At 37.5% G+C, this 22,013-nt stretch overlaps 1 protein-coding gene across 2 annotated transcripts in view; it reads right to left on the bottom strand.

Moving 5' to 3' along the window:
- The window catches only part of LARS2 (leucyl-tRNA synthetase 2, mitochondrial), an 88,110-nt gene that overhangs the window by 27,884 nt on the left and 38,213 nt on the right, over positions 1–22,013 (bottom strand). For both annotated transcript variants that reach the window (XM_088521086.1, XM_010227573.2), the window contains exons 8-13: positions 11,032–11,139; positions 10,313–10,472; positions 6,714–6,818; positions 3,962–4,077; positions 2,662–2,945; positions 653–751 (exon numbers count right to left, since the gene is read on the bottom strand). In XM_088521086.1, coding sequence (XP_088377212.1) covers positions 653–751; positions 2,662–2,945; positions 3,962–4,077; positions 6,714–6,818; positions 10,313–10,472; positions 11,032–11,139 — 872 coding nt within the window. The remainder of the gene's footprint in view (positions 1–652; positions 752–2,661; positions 2,946–3,961; positions 4,078–6,713; positions 6,819–10,312; positions 10,473–11,031; positions 11,140–22,013) is intronic.

Raw genomic sequence — 22,013 nt, 5'->3', positions numbered from 1 at the left:
AGCAGGAACCTAACCCAATGCCACTTCACTTTAGGGCTGAACAGGATGAAGCAGCAAGATTTATGAGAATGCTAAAAGAGCTAACTGAAGATGTCATTCTGGGCAGCTGGATGTTGTACCCAAATCCTTCACTTACCAGTGCAAAAGCACTGTATTTCTACACACTGAAATACTCAGTCTGTTACTGGGAAGGCTACACACAATGTCGCACATAAAACAATGTCAGTGACGAGAGTTATGGTAGGTTGCTATTTTTATTTCTGGTGGTATCCTCCAGTCATATATTCCGTTAGCTTCTCAGCTGAACTCTTCCTCCAGGCCCTGCCTCATAATGGCCTTTCAGGCGAGCTCCTGCCCCTTGCCTTGCAGCTCCTCCACTTAGGCAGTTGTATCTACACGCTCTGCCTTCATGGATCTCCTGGACTGGGCACAACCAAATGCCATAATCTTACAGCAACATCTAGTCCACTCTGTGCTGAGCTCTGGGACAGACAGCAGGTGCAAAATCAGGAAAGCACATGGATTTACACTGCCCTTCTGCAAAGGCAGGTGCTAAAAGCACCAGAGTATCCAGGCTCTTTCTTCCTTCTTTTCCCCTCTATTCTGTAAAGCAGATTTGGCCACCACAAGGCCCTGCCTCCGGAGCCCTTACCGCTCAGCATTGAGAGGGTCAGTGTATCTCAGGTAATACCAAGCAGAGTCAACAAATGTATCCATGGTATCAGTTTCTCGCCTTGCAGCTGCCTTGCACCTGAGCAAGAGAGAAGGAAGGACAAGATTATTTTTAGACAAGCGCCAAGCTTGGCACAAAAACAAACAGGTAGAGAGTGGCCATGAAGAAATTCACACTGGAAAATGGAAGCCTGAACAGTTACAGCAGTGGTATGTTGGAAAAAGACCCGACATAAGTAACAGGGCCAACTCTTCTTCTCTTTCCCAAATAAACCAAATCAAAACACAAAACAAAAAGAAAAAAAAAGAAAAAGAAAAAAAGAAAAAAAAAGCCTAAATGGCTTTAAGATGAAGCAACAGTGACAAACTGCACAACACAGGGCTGCCCTCTCAATCATCCGCTCCTGGAATTTAGAATTGCCATTACAAAAAAATCAACTCTCTGCTTCCTATTTTGAAAAAAAAAAAAAAAGGAAAGAAAACTACAAATCGTAGAGCCAGTCTCAAAGCCCAGACAAACATGCCTTGCCATAAGGTCGATGGGTACTGAATATATATATCACACACTCTACATAGCATCAGACAAGCATTCAGCAGAAGGAGCAGGATAGTTGCCTCTCACTGACTATACTCACAAAAAGGTCTTTGAAGATTTCATTTCTAACCCCCCCCACCCACAAAAAAAATCAACTTTGCTTAATTTCAGCTTCTACTGAGATACTGAGATGTATCAGATCTTTTCTCGACCTTGTAGCACAATTTTAATTTGTGATTACTGCAAATCAATCTTTGCTAGGAGTTACACTGGCAGCACTGATAAACACAGCTTTAAAATGAGTTGAGAAGCTTAAGTTATTTTCCTCTAATTTCTCCCTGAATATAAATTATTTGCTTAATGGAGCCTATAATCCCATTAGCAACATTTTATTTATTGTAAATGATCCTTCTTTAAAACTCTAACAGTTAAAACAATGCACACTTGCACATAACATGTAATAAAGAGTGGCCACTGGCCATTTAATTTAGTCAGGTCACTGCTTTTTTTTTTTTTTTTTAACTAAACCTAACATTTTTGTTTATTAATGCTTCCTTGTATCAGTCACACTTTAGAATATGCTACTATATAATTTTAACAGTCATATCTGATAAGAAATTTTCTATACAATATATGAAAGTAAATGTATGCTTTAGTAATATACATGCCATTAACTAAGGTAAAAAATAGGTATTTCCAGAGAAGCCCAGAACTCCTGTGGCTAAGCTGCCTCACTAGGAATGCAAAGCAGACTAACATGCTAACCTGCAAGTGCTAGAAGGAAGTGATGATGAGATGTTATGAAAGTGCTGCATTCTGCAGGAGAGCCCCAGGGCCATTTATGGGTCTGATTCTCCTGCCTGGCAGCCCGGCAGCGTCTTTCCCACGTGGTCACTGCTGGAAGTGATGTTTGGTTCTCCTGCTGAGGAAAATCTTACCTGGGATAACCCATGCCCTGCTAGCTCCCTACACAGAACTTGCACACAAGTTCTAGTGTACTACAGGGTCTGTAAGTGGCCCTCACAACCAGACATCTCATCTCTATAATGGGTTTCTCCCTAGCTGTATGATTCAGGCTGCTTGTTTTCTTAAACAGCTGGGCAAGGTTGACAAGATGTATATATTTATTTCCTCCTTTAATCTGAATTATATGCTGTCACATGTAATATACAGTCCATGTGATCCTTCATGATAAAGAATTATATAGCAGAGCACACAATTTTGCTGGTCTATGTTAAGGAAATTAGCAAGATACTAGGTTCCTTACCATGAAGAAATAATTCATTAGTCATCTTAGGCTTTAAAAGCAACTATGCTGGGTCAAACCAAACATCCTTCTAGCACAGCATGCTGTCTTAGGGCAATCAGTCATCAACACTTCTGGAATGAGCCCAAGAAACCAGCAAGCACACAGGGATCCCTCCCAGTCCGCAGCAAGTGCAGCATTTGCTCACCTTGGACAGGAACAGTTCACCCACTCCGGAACATTTTCTAAAGGTGAGGCTCCTTTTCCTGTAAAGGTGGTTATCTTGGGTAATACCACAGGTAAGTCCTCATAAGGCACAGGGACAGTGCCACATGCCTGGCAGTGAATGACAGGAATTGGTGTTCCCCAGTACCGCTGTCGAGATATCAGCCAGTCTCTTAATTTGTCACTCGTTAGATCTCCACCTAGTCCTTTACTTTTGGCCTGCTGCGTAAGAGCTTTTAAAGCCTCCTGTCGAGTCATGCCTGTGAACTGAGGGGGCAAGGGGAGGAGAAAGAGACAGACAGACAGAATTGGAAAAGAGAAAGAAAAAGTCATACTTGCTACTGGTAAAAATGCAAAATAAAGTCATAAAAGTCTTAAATGCCATTTCTCAGTGACAAAGTTTGAGTCTAATATTAATTTTACCTTTCTCACTGTTTAGCATCCTCCTATCCAAAAGCCTATGCACATACCAGTCAATGGACTTATTTAAACTCTCTTGTTTTAAGGATAATCTCTCTGATGGCCTGAGCAGGGCTAAGAAAGCACCCTTGTAGGCCCCTTCAGCTCTTATTTGCAAATATCTGCATTTATTGCTGATACTTTATCAAGCAGCTGTATGCCAAAACTTCCAGTACATCACCAAAGCAGGGCAGACACTGAGGAAATGTGGATGGCAGACCAGCTTTCCATCTCCTCTGTGTCTGTTCGAGCCTAGTCTATTCCTTGCTTCCAAATACCTTTTAACCACTCAGATTCTACCTATCATGTAGTAACAGACATAAAGGTCATAATCTGTCAAACAACACCTTTGCTGGGGCTATAACACTCTATACAATTTGATTTAAGGATAAGATTTCTATGGCACTTACAGCAGGTATGTTTTTACCAGAAAGGCTTACAATATATTTCAATGCATATGTGAAAAAGGACAAATTTAGCTTAAAAATATACACAGATAATGAAAGCAAGAATCAACTTCTAACATGGAATTAATTATTTACTTTCCATTATAAAACTCGGACAAATACCACATTTCCTTCTCATGTACAAAAGATTAAGACTGGGAAAAAGTTCATTTTATTGCTATAGAAGAACTAATACAGTTTATTATTAAAGTATTCCTAGAAATTTCATAGCATTGACCTTGCTTAGGTCTTAAGAAAACCTTTTAAAAAAATCCAAAATCCCTGAAAACATGCGAAGTATTTGGCATTTTCCGGAAAGCAATTTTAGTTTACATTGCTATTTTATGTTGGAGAGGAACTCAGTATTTGTGCACCTACCTCACCAGAATTAATGACTTTTTCCAAGCCATTTGGCAATGTCTCAATCACTTTGGTGAAAGAAATACCCAGATTCTTAGCTACTGCAGCATCTTCTGTACTAGTACTAGGAATTCCTAGAAAGGAAAAAGAAAAATAGCCCTGGAATTGAATGACATGGCTATTGATCATTTGAAGGTACAGTATTTTCTTTCTATGTCACTCCACTCTTTATAATATTTTATATTAGCTCCATAAAGTTTAAAAATTTAAGATCTGTAAAAATATCCTTGAAGAAGTGGAAGTGAAGAGGCAATAATTATAAATATGTTTCATCGATATCTCAGTAACCCAAATGTCAATGTCCTATTGCGAGAGCCTGAAAATTACTTGGCTCAGAAAAAGTGTAAAAAGAAAACAATAAATTTTAGATAAAGAGAAAAAAAAAACACACCTTTTTTAAGAGTAAATTTAATCACTTCCTAAATTCCTAACTTATTAAAATGCATCAGAATACTACAGTATCTAACGTTACTATCCCTTTAATTTCTTATGAAGGACATGATTTGTTTTTAATCTGACGAAAAATCCATCAAAAATATAAATTTTCTTCTCAGAATACAGATACTGAGAACACTTTGTAATAAGTAACACAGAAGTCAGAATAATTTAAGGCTCCTGATGCTGTCTTTCCCTTTGCATCTTATTATTTGGGACAGTCATACATTTTGAATACAAGTTCCTCTTCCAACCCACACAGACTTCTTTTTATTACAGCAATTTACCAGCATCATAAAATGACACATTATCTTTAAATATTCCTCATTCATATTGATAGATGCTGACATCTTCCCCCTAACTTTGCTGCATGCAGTTTAGTAGTTACTGTGCTGCACTTTGCAGGGCTACCTTTCAGGGGCAAAGTAAGAAATCTGTTAACTTTATGTATTTATTATACAGTTGTACTCTGAAGTATCACTGAGATACTAGCAGATCTATCAGGTCACAGGGAGATGCATCTTTATGCATACTTTTTTGGGGAGGGATAATTTATTTAACACTTTGGATATTCTTGCACTTTCATTATCACCTTTAAAAGGCAAAGAAATATTTAAAAATAACCCAATGCAAGTAATAGTTCGGTTAAAGCTATAGACCAAAAACTCTCAAAAATATTGCTGAGCACTCTAGGATTATTAACATACAAACGACATTCAAAGTTGGTTTAACAAGCATCTTTGTTCAAGCAATGAAATGTCTGCTGCCACTGTAAATATATTAACTCTGTTAATACATGGAAGTTTGGAAGCAGATAGCAAATGAAAACCAAACCAGACTCCTCCACCACAAATAACTCCCTCCCTGGCAAAGTAAAGAATCACCATTAAATCTTTTGAGCAGATGTACTCTCTTGCCATTTAAAGGCCCTATTATACGATAATGTATCTTAATTTGTCAGAGAGCTCTGCAATCTGCAACAGGTGGCTTCACAATATGCTCTACAAATGGAAAAAGCAGACTCCCCTTTTTGGCCTCCCTTGCTTTTGCAAAAATGTTGCTATTAATGCACTTCTGCAGAACTCAACAGCTGGCAGCCCGAACTTCCTGGGAAGATCTGGGCCGTTTCCAACAGACATAAGGCCAAGGCACATGCCAGTGAACAACATGGAGGTTTTTCACGAAAAAATAAGATTAGGCATCTCAATTATTTGGCTCCTCTTACTCCAGAAGAAGTTCTGGTTCTCAAAGCAGTTTGGTCCTGAAGAGTGAGATGCAGGCACATTACAAGCAAGGTCTGCCATCCAGCCCTGAGGGGGTCAGCCAGGATATTTTTTGCACATTACTCAGTAAAAGCAGCACCAAGAAAAATGGCACAAAGACCCTGCAGTGGCTCTGCAGAATCAGCTGGTTTTATTCAGTTCTATTTGGGCTCAGAAAAGCCAACATTGGCAATAATGTAGAGGAGGCTGTAGCACTCCCAGAGTAGGAAAGAAGTGAGACAGTGGCACCAAAAAGTGACTGAAAGAATAAGGAAGACAGTGGAATGGGTTATGAAGAGATAAAGAACTTATCAGTATGCGTATAGAACGCTGACTGCTTATTTCATCTGAGATGAGACCACAACAACAACAACAACAACAACAACTACTGCTACTACAAGGAATTAATAAATTATAATAATAAATATGGGAATACTTTCTTTAGAGATAAGCTCCAAGACAACTTGTCAAGCCTAACTGAAAAGAATTCCTACATGCAGTGAATCACTTCACTGATCTCAACACAATATAAACAGGAAAGAATCACATCTGGAAGTTTAGGGCATTAAACTACAAAAAAAATGTCTGAAACATAGTTCTCTAACTGTGCATATGATTTATGTTCACTACAAACATCCTACAAGTTTGGGACTCTTGGAAAATATTTATGTCAAACACTGGAAGAGTTCTAGTCTGACCAAGGACAGTCAAAGACCTCCAAATGCACACATGCAATATGTGATCAATCCTCACAAGATAGAGATTCTTAAGACAACTTCTCCTCAAATTTACTAACATTATAATATCTTTATTAAAATCTATCATCCTGCAAATCTGCTCCCAGATTCTACATAGCTACTTCTCCTTTCCTTCTTCCTTGATTAAGAACAGTGTAGTACCAAAGTCCAGAAAAAAAGCCATTTAATTCCAAGATTTATCACGATAGCCTCCGGTACTCCAACACAGTTAACTGAAAACCAGACTATTCCATTTACACATCAAGTGTCACACACCTATTTTAGTATCGATGAAACTCTCAAAATCTGGTTTTGCTGAGATGACGACAGGAATCTCCTGATTGGTAAGCAAATTCACAGCTGTCACTGAAGTAAGGCAATCTAAAATTAAACACAAAGATAACAAAAGTACAATATGACAGTAATAAGAATATTGCTTAATACGAAAAGAAAATCTCAGTATATCTTAAACTTCATGAAGTTTAGATTACAGCTTGTTTAAATAAGAAAGAAAAACAAAAACCAATCATATTTTAAGAAACTGGGAGGTATTAAAAACTTCGGCAAGCCTGACTGAAAAATAATTGTAATTAAAAAAAAAAAAGTAACAAACAGAGGGAGGTTTGGATTGTAATAAAAACCCTGAAGTCCTCAACATAAATGAAGGACTGCCATAAAATGGTATGAACTGGTGCTAATAAAGTCGGAAAATAAGCAGCCCTGATTTATATACTGAGAAACACAAACACAGAACTAAGCAAAACAAAACCCCAGTGATTCAGACAGAATTGAAAAGGAGCTATATACTATGCTTATACACAGAGCATGAGAAATACTGGTTTTTGTAGGAAAAAAAAAGAATGGATATGCATATCTTATCCATAACTTACGGATTTCTAAAGAAAACACTGATATTGATATTAGAGGTTGTCTTGCATCACTATCCTTGAAACCATAGAAAAGGGTAAGGATTTTGATAATCTGAAACTGATTTATATTTTGTAGCTTTGAGCTTGAAAAGAAGAAAACCCAACCTGAACCCTCCTAAGTTTTGATGATTGAAAACCCTTGTCTCAACTGGGAACTGTTTCTAACTTTTTAGCACTTTTAAGCTAAAAGCAGCTTCAAAACCATAAGCTAATGATTCTTTGGAAAATGAGCTGCGTGTGTAACTGCTGCACATTACGCTATGCAAGGGAACAGAAAGCAAGCTCTTCAGTGAGAGACTCTGTGGCAAGATATGTACCCTTTGACAAATCAGAGGTCAGGATCAAGTCAAAATATAAAAAGTCTCAATTTTAAAAATACAATTTTACAGACACACATAGTAAGATAAACCAATGCTTATTTTACAAGGATAAGGGACAAATATGATATTTCTAGGACCTGACTCTAGATTATAATAATTAAAATACAGATCACTATGAGCTTTCTTCTGCCTGTCTTCATAATTAAGCTAAGCAGAACCTCAGGCTTGTACTGTTATGCACGTAATGTCTGCTTGAAGTAAAATATAAAAATTTCAGAGAATACGATTAATGCATCTTATCTGCCTTATGAACACAAATTCTATATTTATTTTTGACATATTTTTTCAAATTTTCTTTGAGATATTCATTTTGATTCTGTACTGTCAATAATCTGGAGAAAATTTCTTCTGTTCAAACCACTGCACAGAGCTTTCGTTCTCTATTTAAGAAAGTAGAAGAGGAATCATTTTGCTCTTTGAAAGCATCTAAGCAAAAAGCCTCATGAATAGAAAACTGAGTAGGTAGGACAGCCTGCTTTTAAAAATAACTTTGCTCTTTCTTCAGCAAAAACATCAGGTTTATGCTGAACCTCGAACAACAGTTCTTCAGTTTATGAGACACTCCTTCCTTTGCTCATACCATTATTATTATAACTGCAAAGAGAGAATATTGTAACTACAAACACAAAGGGAGGGAGTTGCTCAGCATTGGAATGACCTAACAAACAATGTAAGGGTTAAACCTTTACCTCAGATGTCTCACACTGACAAAACTGGTAGACTTACCAGATTGTAAATAAATATACTGTATTTCGATAATTTAAAAATTTAATGTTTGAAAACTGATTGCTCACCCTCTATTTAAATGATAATAGCTTACAATACAGAACTGTGCTCCAAGAATACAGGTATTAGAACTTTCAGTTACTTTGCCATATTACTTCTTTTTCTCTGCTAGAAAACATCTAGACACATCTTCCTAACTATTTAAATGAGAACAGACAACAAAGAAAAGGACTTAAGAGATTATCTGAGCTGAAAAGAGAACAATTAAAAAGTAAAATAAATTTTCATATCACTGTGAATTTAAAAAAAATGGTTAATAGTGAAACTATAGTCTTTTCAAGGCAATCCTGAGTATTTTTTGGCTTGAATACCATCACTCATGGCATTCACATATACCATGGTTGAAATGGCTGTGTGAAATTTCACATGCAAATTCTATTCCTATAGGTTATCTTCTTTGGAAAATATTAGTCTGTTCCTTTGAAATGCTTGAATAATACACAATCAAATTATCAGCTTATTTCAACTGCAGAATATAAATATATAAATACATTCACCCATCCCAGGAGTACACAGCTATATGAGACTTAAGATTCTGGAATTGTTTCCACTTGGAAGCCTTTTATTCAGTGTATTCTGGCTGACATCATTCTGGTTGAAAGTTTCTTGATTTCACTCAAACGAAAGGTAAAGTCTGTCATTAACAGAACAAAAAAGCTTTCAATTATTTCCACGTTAAAAAAAAAATCCCTTGCTTTGCACTTGTGCACTTTGGCATAAAGCACAAGATTCAACAAAGATGCAGGTGCTTCCATGGATGTGCCTTTCTTGGGGCTTGTACATTGATCTGGCAGAATGGTAGGAGCTGTAATTTGTTCCTTTATATCTTAATAAAAATTCTCCAAGTCATTGCTCTCCCTCCTTCTGGGACAAGGGCTCTACATATTCAACACATTCAAGCTCCATTTTTTCCTGCTACCAAGGAAAATGATTTGTCTAGATTACAGAAATGAATCACTCAAAAATAAAACAGGTTCTGTGTAAGCAGAGTATTTTTCCTCAAGATTCCTGCTTTTTGCTCTTGACACGGGATGCTATATACATGATGAAACCACCTAACAAATCTTAAATAACAGCCTTAAGAAAAGATATATGCATACACTATATCTTGTATTTATTCTTGTAATTTTCTGGACTTCCAAATGACAAAAATGAGTAGGACAGGGCCACTCAGTGCAGGCAGACCACTACCCGTCACCAGCAATTAAAGAAACCAATTACCACTACCTTATTTGTAACTTCTGTGCAAGACAGTGCCTGCCATAATGGCCATATTGGCTACTCTGAATTCACTCTACTGGAACCATATATAAACAGCAGGATCTGTACAGCAGAGAATTATTTGCTATATATCAGTGATCTACTCAGCTATGTATCAATGATCTCTTCCCCTCGCTATTGTCCCTTGATGGGATGAGATCATTGCTGGTACAAGAGCTGGTGCTGCCATCTCTGTTCTAATGACATACTCCCTACAGTGGAGAAATTTCCCAGTGAATTCCCACAGTCAGTGTTTGAATATTCACTTCTACTGCATAAGAAAATGATAATCTGGGTCATTACTTTGCAAACTGTAAAGTATGAGGTTGAACGTAGTCCCCATTACCCTCTTCTGAAGGCACGACAAGCTGGAGTGCTACTACTTGACATGTGCAAGAATCAAAAGGACCTGCTCCCTCTCAAGAGCAATGTTGTGCTCAGCTGGGCACACATTTTCTGAACATAATTCTCTAAAGTTGTTTCAGTCTTACAACAAAATGCAGTCTAAGAAAAATATCACCTTTCCCTTGGATGAACTCCCTCTGAAAGACTTCCTTTAGGCTGCTATTCCCGTGCAGCAGTCGGTGATCTGGTAAGATATATAAATGGGAAGCTCCATAAATGGCTTCAGGCGTGTAGGTGTAGGCTGCTATCTTCTCTCCTGTTATTTTACCATTAACCTAATAAAGAAAAGAAAATATCCCAGATGAGTTTATACTTTTTCTCCATTAGAAGTGCAGGCCTTCTCTTAGAAGGAGATTTTTCCATACAAGTTTTGATACAGATTTTCAGAAGCAAAGGATAAAAACAATTTACCTAACAAAATTTAAGCTGTTTCAATTTAAGGTTCTCAGAAATTCAGGTTTAAAATAATAAACTGCTTTTCAGATATTGGGCCAGTGCAAACAGACACCATAAAGCTCCGAAGCACGAGGGTTGAACTGCTTAGAGTCTCTGAAAATCTCTTTTGCCACTACCACATCTGAGATGACTTCTCATCAGAAGGACTTCAGACCTTCTCATTGCTTTTTAGATAATTTTACTCTTCTTAAGGCCTCAGTCGGCTGTGCAGAGAGATGCCAGCCAGAGCTCGGCACTCCTCTCCCAAATATCCTTGTTTTCGGGGATTCTCATGAGCTGCCAAGTGCTTTGGCCCTACCACAGCACTGGACCCGAACACCCCCCTGCGCCACGCGCTCCTTCCCCTTGTGTCAGCAACGCTGGAACTGGCTGAGTTACCTTTAGCAGGAAGTCGAGGAAGCACCCAGAACAGTCACCTATCCAATTTGCTTGCATTTCTTTTATACCATACCACTCAGGGAGGTCAGACAAAGCGTCAAACATAGCCTAAGAAAATGAAATGACAAAAAAAAAAAAAAGAATTGGGACATTTAACTTTTGTAAACATATAAATGAACACGTTCAATCACAACCAGCAGCAAAATGATGAGGTGCTGAGAAGAAGCAGAGGAAGAGGCATTTTTGTATTGGTGCTGCCTCAAATTCATCTCCTCAAGAACAAAATTTACATGGCACAAGACACAGGAATGAATGTCTCTAACAGAGACTCTATGGTTATTAAAAGACCTTCTTTAGCTGACATTATCCCATAAAAATAATAATAAAAAATAATAGGAATAAAGGTATATTATTAAGGTATCATATTAAATTCAAAATGTAAATTTATTACATGAGCTTTTAAATAGGCCGTAAAGAATAAATTAAGTGCTGGCTCCCTCGTTGTCCATTACGTCCTACTCTCCACTATAGCCAATCTGTACCTTATATGTACAGTTATACTCAGCAAGGAATATATCCATATATTAATGCATTTTCTGATATATGGCATTGGCAGCACAACGAAGAACTATTCCAAGTACTTTGTCTAAACAATTTAAAAATATATTTTAACGAAAGAAAATACAAAAATAAAAGGAGAAAAGGTACAACAAGGAGAGAGAATAACAACTCAAAGCTAATCTCAGTTTTCACTTTGCATACGTCACATTTTTGTTATGAATACTCCAAGACTGTCCAAAATCTTTACTTTGGCAGAAATACAACCAGAGGCATGAGTCACTCAGACAGATGGCAGATATGCTGAACAATTACAGTTAAAAATCTAAGAATAAGGCAACATGTTGAGCTATTTTTCCTTTATCTGTACAGCTCCAACATTGAATGTGCAACTGTGTATTATTTCATTAACTTCTAACAACCTGCAAGGATAGGCAGCACCTATTAGGCTCCACACCTAAACTAAGTAGTGGGAGGTTAGAAACTTACTGAATACACATTTTTTGAACTTTTACATTTAAACTACATGATAAAATATTTTCAATACGAGCTGCATAGAAGATGTTACAAGGATTAAATGCTGGTCATGTCTCTGTCGAACGTCGATCATTCCAAATATAATAAAATGTATGCCATTCATAAGTCATAGCATTACACCACTTGGGATTATTATTGCTTTTTTATATCCTTAAGAAACAATTTCACTTTCTAATGATTTATATACACAAGAATGGTGAGGATTTAAATAATATTGCAACTTGGATCAAACTGGGTGCACAGCTGCAAGTGCCCTGCACCACAGAGGATTCCAAATTGCCATCATTTTCATTAAATTTAGTCCCAGAGACTAGCGAGCTTTCCCTGCCACGAATAATCCATGTACACACCTACCGTACAGCTACCAAAGAAAAAAGAACTGGATATACACCCAATAATTAGGCATATTCTTTGAACAAGATTTATGCATTATAAAAGTATGAAATTGTGTCAAGATACACAGACTGGCCAAACATATTAGCAGACTTTTATAAAATCCCCTGCTTGGCTCTTCATTCCAATCTACATTACATTATCCTGGCAGAGGCAACGCAATGTGCATGTGCTTTACTGACATTACAAAATCCACAGCCTCCTGCCAAAATTTGCTTTGCAAAACTCGCAAGAGATTCTTCACTGCAGGATTAATCTAACAAAATCCTTAACACCAACGTGGCAATGGCTTTCACAGGCTGTAGTTTGATTTAGCCTGGCTCTTCTGTTGATAATGCAATTGCTTCATGCAGCTAAACACATTATATAAGGGCCAACTTGGTTTCACCTGAGTGAAGATAGCAGAACTAATTCTGTGTGACAACAGAGCCCAGCACAGTCCACAGACACAAGCACTTCACATCATACTGTGTACATGAACGGTATGCTGCGAAAAAAACAAAAACCCTTAAAAATTTCCAGCATGGAATTATGAATCTCTACTTCGTCCTCAAAGTGCTGCTCTGGTTTCTTGTCAAGGCTACAGTTTGCAAATGAAGTAGAAAATCAGCAACGCACAAAACAAAATCTTTACCTGGGGTGAGAGGGGCAAATAAACCAGGATATATATTGCTAATGTTTGTAAGTGTTACTGGAGGGTAAATTAGCCTGTAATATAGACTAATAGGAAAGAAGAGATACTCATTAATGCACACACTGATGCACTTTACATTCAGAAACAACTGCAGCATATCCTGCCAGGACAAGCCTATATCAAAACCTGTTAAAAACATTTGTTATGTTTTTAAAGGGTATACCCAACTACTTAGGTATAATAAATTCTACGAATGGAAGCTCACAATTAGCACAGAAATTCTGCAATTTTATATACATTTATTTTAAATATAAATTCCATGATTCTTGTTTCCAAGTTCTTTTTTCTTTTATTTACTGCTGTCTTTGGTAAACGACTTTTGCAAACATTAGATTAGTTCCATGAACTCTGTGGCCAAGTGACATTACTATTTTATAAGCACTGCCCTGCGGGATATGATCCTTAAACAAAAATTCTGACCCTCAAAGGCAAGAACATAACTCCTAGTCAACTGTGCCATAAAATACGCTAACTACATTGAGAGCAGGGAAAAGGCACTGAACTAGGACATGAGGGTTCCCAGCACATCCAGATAAACACAACTAACCCCACTGTAGATTCAGCAATACACAAAGAACAGAAAGAAGGTATCACGGTGCAGTAAGCAGCGGGTGACAGACTAGTCAAATAAATTCCATTTTCATATCTATGATGATGATTTAATGGTGAGAAACTTGGAAACATTAGGTAGAGGGCTCTGTTTCTATAAAGAATACCTTCATTTTTCATAATTCAGGAAAACAGAAGAAAAATTCAAACACATGCATCTAATGACAAGAGAAATGACTAAAAAAAGGATCAGGTAATAAAAGCACCATAAAAATAGGAAAAAAAAGTTACAAAAAATTAGTAGCACAATTTTAGATTTTTTAAATTAATTTTTAAAAAATGAAAGCAAAGAGACAATGTTGAGATGGCCCCTTTTTGAATAGGCAGTAGTTTGGGGACTGTCTTAAAGACAAATCAAAAATTTTAGGCAGATTTTAAATGTAACGCAATGAAGGAATGAAATGTAATGAATGAAAAATAAAGACAGAAATAGTCAAGGTAACTGCTAAGTACACTTTGGCCGTCTTTTAGATCTGAAGATAGACTCAAAGCTACATTTAGAGTGAAGAATAACTTACAGGCTATAAAAGCCTTATGAAAGTTTGACTTAAGGGCTGAAGAAGTTAGAGTTTCAGGATAAAGGAATGTTTCACTGCTTCCTTCTTTCCAAATACGTAGGAAATTCTGGCATTTCTAGAAGGTGACAGCCAGTTCAGATTATCAGAGAATCACAAAATCAGGATAAGTTTGCTGAAAGATCTTTACAAATACTGATGACCAGGTCTGAACAAGAAGCATCATGAAAGCAGTAATATATCTCACCTACCCAGTTATTATATATCTATATATCTATAACTCTTTTGAAGAGTTATAGAAAGAGCTTCCTTTTAGCAGTCTTTGGGCAGAAGGAAATCAGTAAGTCCAAAGAACAGAAGGGCTTTAGACTTTCCCAAGACTCAGCTCCAAATTCCTCAATCCTCAATGCCAACAGATCCTCCCCATCTGCATGCAGAAAGGGAGGATTTTGATGAGCATTTTAAAAAATCCACTCTCTGATTGACTTTGGGAAATACTATTTTAAGTATGATCGATGTGTGACACTACTTTCATACTCAGAGAGGAGTTTCAACATTTTAATTAGATCAAATGAAATAAAGTGAAAAATCTAGGAGTGAGCTATAAAGCCAAATGTTTATTCTACTTTCAGTGAAGACACTTTAATGGATCTTGGCAAGTTTGCAACAGAATAATGACACTAAAATAAAAAAGGTCTTCAAATGGTTTTAGAAATTTCAAAAGCATCCAATGCATTAGCAAAACAAAACTGTCTTCTACCAAATTAAAATAAAATTAAAATAAAAAGCATTGCTGTTAAGGACAAATTTTGTCAAGAGTCAAAGAAATATTCAAGATCTGTGGGGATTAAAATGAAATTCTTCACAATATTTGAACAAGTTCCCAAAAGAGTATGCAAATATAAAATAAAGATTAAAGGAGATCATTTACTACAATTTAATACAAACTAAAGTACAATAATCTAAAACTAGGCTACCCAATGCTTTATTTTGCATTCTATTGCAGTAGCTCCATGTGTGATTATGCATTGTACCTTCTGCTGAAAAGTTTTTAATCTTATTTCATTATTTCTTTATCTTCAGTAATTTCTGCCTATCCTACCATCAGTCACTTTGGACTTTTATTTCCCATATGTGAAGTGTTCTGAGAACATATTAAAAAGCAGAAATAATACAGATATAGTACATGCTTCAAGTATTCTCACAAACGGCTGAATTTTCCGTTGTTTTTGCCTTTCTCTATCCTATAATTTGGAGTCAAGAAATGTCTCTGGTTTGACTAATGTCTTTGGTTGAACTAGGTAAAAATGAGGTAAATAAATGAATTCTCAAAAGCAAAAAGGAAATCCATTTTTTTTCTCTCATTTCTTCTCACTGTAGCAATTACGAAAGAGAAGATATTCCCTTTTAAATATGTGTCATTGTGGGAAAAATAAACAATAGATTCCGTAAATATAAAAGCTCCTAATATTTTAGCATTTTTAATAGTATTTACTTTCACTACTTTCATTAACCTTATAACAAGAGGAAGTGACATTTATATTACTCTAGCACCACATGCCACACTGCATTTATACTATGCAAAGATTAGTGTGGCCTGGATATAAAAAAATGATTTTCTATGCTGCCAAGCTGACAGAGCAGGGGACATTTCTTTATTACTGAAGTGGTAAGGAAGCTGGGGAGGGAGAGCTCGTGGTCCCTTTCCAGGAGCGAGCTTCCACAATGACTCAAGAGGAAGAGTTTCAAAGCCAATCAGGCCCATTCTGTTGGAACAAGACAACTATGAGGGAGACCCCAAGCGTAGGAAGCGAAAAAAAAATCACACATAAAGCATGAAAAACTAAAAAGCCTGCATTTCTATTCTCTTCATAATGATGAGCCATTACTTCACACTGTGAAATCCAAAGTACTGTCAAGATCCTTAACATACTGAAATGTAGTACTTCAGTTTTATTACAAGGTAAAAAAATAACTATTCTGTTTAATATCTCAGAAATGAAACAACAAAAATTCAAGCAAAGTGCAATTACGTGAAGCAATTCCAATTATATTCAGAGTAGACAAAGGGGCTGTCAGACACGACACAAACCCAGGGAAAAGTTGGAGAGGAGTCTTAGCAACAACTACTGCTGCTTTCCCGTCACAGAGTCAGCACAACGTTAACATTCAAGTTCCCTCACTCTGCAGAATGGCAGAAGGATTTTTCTCGAAATGGCAGCACACAAAATAAGAAAGAGCGTTACTTATTTGTATGGCAGCTGTAAATTAGAGAGACAGAACTTTGTAGGCCTTTCCACTTTCCACCAGTATTAAATTTAGTTTACATGTACTATCTTACTGTTGTACAAAAAAGGGAGATTATTTAATGACAAAAATTGAAGTTCCAAAGTTGAGCATGTATCATTATGTTTAAAGAAAGATCATTTTTCACATTATTTGGATGATTTTTGAAATCTAAAATATGAAAACAAACTACTTTATAAGATTAATTTGGGAGGAACAGGAACTATGCAATGTCCAACCTTATGTATTCTGAACTGTAGACTTCATTGTGCATAAAGAAGTAGCAATAGCAAAAAACAGATATGCACAGATAATACTAACATTTACAGGCAGACTTTTTGCAATAAATCTGCCTACAGATTCAGCTGGGTAACCACAGCAACTAAATGTTTTAGCTTAAATGTCTTAAATGCACAGACAACAACTTGAATAATAATGTCATCATTTAAGGCTTTACGCTTTTATCAAAAAAACCTGTCAAAAGAAAAATGTTAATTAAAATGTTCTTGGGAAGAAAAAAAAGAAATTGATAAAAGTTTGCTAGGCTCTGCTTTACATCTACCTGCCAGTTTTTTTAAAAAAGAGTTTTGATTACTTAATATGTAGCCAAAATAGCAAATACAGATTTCTCCTAAATGTCCAAATAGGTTGGTATTTCTGTCCAGGGGAATAAAATACATTGACACTGGTAAAGAACAATGTGAGGCAAGCACTGCTTTGTCTTCTTGCATTTTAATTTTATTTTAAGACAGGATTATGACTAGGTGTAGTAACGATAAAGATTTCAAAGTAGATCCGCAAAAAAGATGACTCTGGGCACAAAACACACCTAAAGCACACTGTGTGCCTCTGAGTGAAAGGATCATGAAACTGCTTGTTGCTGTTTGATAGGTAACATACAGCGTACAGGTGCAGATTGCCTTTACTAGTATTTGTTTTTAAAGTGATGAGAGGTACAGAAGGCAACGGAAAGAGATAATGGTGTAAGGGAAGAATACAAACGGTTAGAAAGATGATCAATAAACAATATAAATATGTTGTGTATGTATATTTACAACAACAATTTGTGGATTCTCCAAGCAGGAAATAAATTGTATATATACCTACATGTGTGCACATATGTGTGTGTGTATAAAGAGAGAATTGAGGGATAGCAGATTCATTAAATGTGCTTTAAATGGATCCTTATCTATGAAAGGTTGAAACCTTTCCTTGAAACCATGAAAAATGGTTACAAAATGAACATCTCTCATATTCCTCTTACCTAGACAGGAGAGATACTTTCCAGAAACAAAGCTTTATTCAACATGATTTCCTAATGTGCCAATTCAAGCAAAACTCAGGGATAACATTTGGAAGAAATGTGAAGCAGATTTGCAGAGTGTGTCATCACAGCATAAGTTCAAGGAAAGTGGATTTTTTAACATTTGATCCTTGATTTCTGTAATCTTTCCAGAAAAAATAATAATCACCTTCCAATATGCAAGAGAAACACAGCACCCAGGATCAGATAACTTTCCTATGATACCAAAACAAAATTAAGGCCTCACTGGAAAAAGGTGAGGGGAAGAAGCAGAGAATACCTAGAGTACTAACCCTGTAAGTCAAAGCAAGGAAAAAATACAAATCTGCCCAAAAGATGTAAAGTTTAAAATACTACCAGATAATCAATTATTGGCTTTCATTCCAAAATTTCAGAATGAAAAGTAGTGAAATTTCACTGCGTAACAGAGATACAGCTCTACAACTTAAAACCTGATTTACTCTTTACCTTTTCCCAATGCTAATAAGACCATCTCACGCAAGGAAGGAATAAATCTGCTCGGTTCCCATGAATATCTCCAGGCTGTGAGATACAGGAAGCAAAGGAGCAGGTGAGTACTGATATGAGTTCTGACAGTGTTGCTCAAAAATGCTGCCTTCCTCCACTGACAGAAAACACAGGTCTTTGGATTAGAGTGACTCTGTCCGTTCAGTCAGGGACCATCCTGCACTGTACCTGTCTGGACATCCTGGAAAGCAGCAGGACTGGACAGAAGATGCAGCTGACAAAGAAACAGGGAATAAAATCTCCAGTCCTACTGAAGATAATCTTTATTATGCTCCCTCAGATTTCCCATTGCCAGTAGTCTGTGTGTAAGCAATCATCACTGTCACTGCTAATGTTACCATCCTAAAATTATATTAGTGATTAACAATGGTTAACTTCCCTAAGTCAAAGGGATGTCTCTGTCTTTCATACCTGCTATATTAGGACTAGTCCCGTGAAATCTGGAACCAGGATGAAAGATTTGGAGTGATACACCAAAATGAAAGGCTAAATAATGGTCTTCAGGAAAGGGCTCTTGAAAAGAGCTATTGAAGGGGGGTTGAGGTATACGTTAGGCAGAGTGATCGCAGTGAGCACGGCATTCAACACCACATTGTGCAGAAAGGCAAAGGTTCAGTCAACCACCAGCAGCCTGAATCCAGAGAAACAGCACGTAAAACAGAGAATCAGAAGCAAGGACTCATGTCTCTTGCTGTAATGCCTTTGAAGGTATGGCAGTGACAACTGTGAGCTGCAAATAAAGAGATGTGTGCAGAGATGAGTTTTGGGGAATAATGATTCAAGGTATTCAGAGACAAGGAGCAAAGTTGTAAATGGGGAAACCAGCATTTAAGACATAGATCTTAACTAGCTTCTTTTAAGATGTTATTGTGGAGCTTCCTGGTTCTGTCAGCATGGGTCTTGAGCCTTTAAAAGACTCAAGTTCTTCTCTAGTTGTTAGCTCAGAGACTCGCACTCTGTGTAAGGGGAAATCTTCAGAGGCAGCTTGTGGCCAAAACAGTCTTCTTTGGAATGAACATTACAGCATTATCATAACACCTCTAGCCTCCTGAAACTTGAAAGAAAAATATAAGTGCCCAAAATAATTTATTCATTTTCCAAAGCATGAAATCTATCTAATATCAAATATTAGATTTGAAATAGCAGAACTTTGTAATATGCTATTCTTATAGGAAAGCTTGCACCACCCTCTCACCTCAAAAAAAAAAAAAAGGAAAAAAAATCCCAGTATTTTTTCCTCTCTACAACCAAATGTTTAAATTCCCTGCCAAAGGAAAAAAAAAAAAAAAAAAGCAGAGTGAGACTGTTTAAAATGTGCCAGAACAAGAGCAGCAAAAAGGGGAGTCAGTGGAGGGTGAGCAAAAAGGAAAATCCAAACCACCTGCTAATACTTGGTAGCATCTGTTATTACGCTGAGAAATGGGAGCACATTTAGGCAACGCTTGCCAAAACACTTGAGCTGGAATCAGTGCAGCAGCATTCATTGGCCTGGCTGTATGAGCTAGCACAGACCCTAGAGAATATTAATCAAGCTCAGAGCAAACATTTGGGAAACCTTCATAAAGATTTGTAGAGTTCTTTATAGAGATCAGTAGAGAGCCATTGTCCTCTGCAGTAATTTTTAAGTAGAGTACATGGCATCCTCTTGGGGTGACATCTTCCTTCAGGAATGTCACAGACACACCAACACCTTCTGGACAAAAGTTTGGCTCCAAATGGAAACCCACTGTAGAACAAGAACCATCTGATGCTTCAGAGCAATGAGCCCACTTACTAAGGAATGGCACTGTGAAGACCTGATCATCCATGGCCCAGTGCCTTTCCTGTAATTCTTTACACTTCTTAGGCCAGAGAATCTAAAGACAAAAAATATATCCTTCTTTCTAGAGCAGAAGGATGGGTTTTGAGTAAGTGGCAATTATCCTGTAACCCAAATGTGTTCTTGAGGCTACTGAAAAGCCCCTGTGTCTTGTCTTTTGGTCTTCAAGAATAGGAATTCAAGGCTAATTCACCCCTCTCAGACAGGTACAGATATGCAGTGATTTGGTGTCAGTAGGGATGCAGTCTGCAATAGGAGTACAACCTCCATAAAAGCAATAGACAGAAGATGTAAAAGCTAAGGTACCAACTCCAGTGACACTCCAGCCCATGAGGAGGAGGAGTGAGTTGGGGCGGACTCTGGAATATCACAAGGGTAATGATGAAACATGATGAGGTCCCTGCTATTCAGAGGGACCTCGACAGGCTGGAGAAATGGGCAGAGAGGAAACTCAGAAGTGCGAAGCCCTGCACCTGAGCAGGAATAACCCCATGAACCAGTACGGTCTGACAGATGCGCCACTAGAGAGCAGCTCTGCAGAAAAGAAGCTGGGGAGGCTGGCGGGCAAGTCAAACACAGACCAGCAGTGCACCCTTGAGGCAAAGAAGGCCAAAGGCATCGTGGCTGCATTAGGCAGAGTGTGGCCCGCAGGTCAAGGGAGGTGACCCTTCCTCTCTGCTCAGTCCAGTGAGGCCACATCTGGAGAACTGCATCTAGCTCTGGGCTCCCCATTATACAGAAGACATGGATTTACTGGAATAAGTCCAGCAAAGGACCAGAAAGATCATTAGTAGACTGGAGCATTTCTCAGATGAGCAGAAGCTATGAGAGCGGGGGCTGCTTAACCTGAAGAAAAAAAAATAAGTCTCAGGGTATTTTATCTTTGTTTATAAACATCTGAAGGAAGGATGCAAAAAGGACAGGGCCAGACTTATCTCAGTAATACTCAGTGATAGCCGAGTTCCATCTGAAGTTCCATCTGAACACATGGAAACACTTGTGAGGATGGTTGAACAATGGAACAGGTTGACCATAAAAGTTGTGGAGTCTCCAGTCCTTGGAGATATTCAAAACCCAACTGGCCATGGTCCTGTGCAACACGCTATTGCTGACTCTGCTCGAGCAGGGGGCTTGAACCAGAAGAACTCCAGATGTCTATTCAAACCCCGACTATTCTGCCATAATAAAGGCACCACGGAAAAGCTCAGGAGTTTGTGATCACTTTGTGTGGTGTAGACATGCTTAATTTTCTGTACAGCTAAAGCAAACATTTCTCCCTTGCCATAAGAACAGGTAATGCAACCAGAGAAAGCACGCACGCCTTTGGTATCCTCTTCGTGTATGAGGGATCAAAGTAGCTGACCAAAAAAAGTAAGGTTTTTCCTCTTGATTATGCATGAATCATGAATTCTTCTCTGGATTTCTTCTCCCCTGGATGAAGTCTCTTGAATCTGAGGCTCAGGGAAGGGGTAAAAGAGGAAGAATTTTTAACACATTCTTGGGAATAATTTTCTCAATTAGTATTTTAAGCCCTAATACCTGGAACACTGAGATGAAATGAAAACTCTAAGCTTACAGATCACCAAAGTAAAATATAAAAATGAAGTAAAATAGAAATTCCAGAGAAATCCTGAATAAAGACCAGTTAATCTCAAAGCATGACTGGCTCACACACATGTTGAACTCTAGATGAAGACTGCATTGCACTGTACTTCAAAAGACTTCCCAGCTACACACTTG

This window comes from Tinamus guttatus, unplaced genomic scaffold, assembly GCF_059628265.1.
Source record: "Tinamus guttatus ecotype Peru unplaced genomic scaffold, ASM5962826v1 Tinamus_guttatus_pri_ptg000115l, whole genome shotgun sequence".
In the NCBI taxonomy this organism is placed as follows: Eukaryota; Metazoa; Chordata; class Aves; order Tinamiformes; family Tinamidae; genus Tinamus; species Tinamus guttatus.
This window is presented reverse-complemented; position numbering and strand designations above follow the sequence as displayed.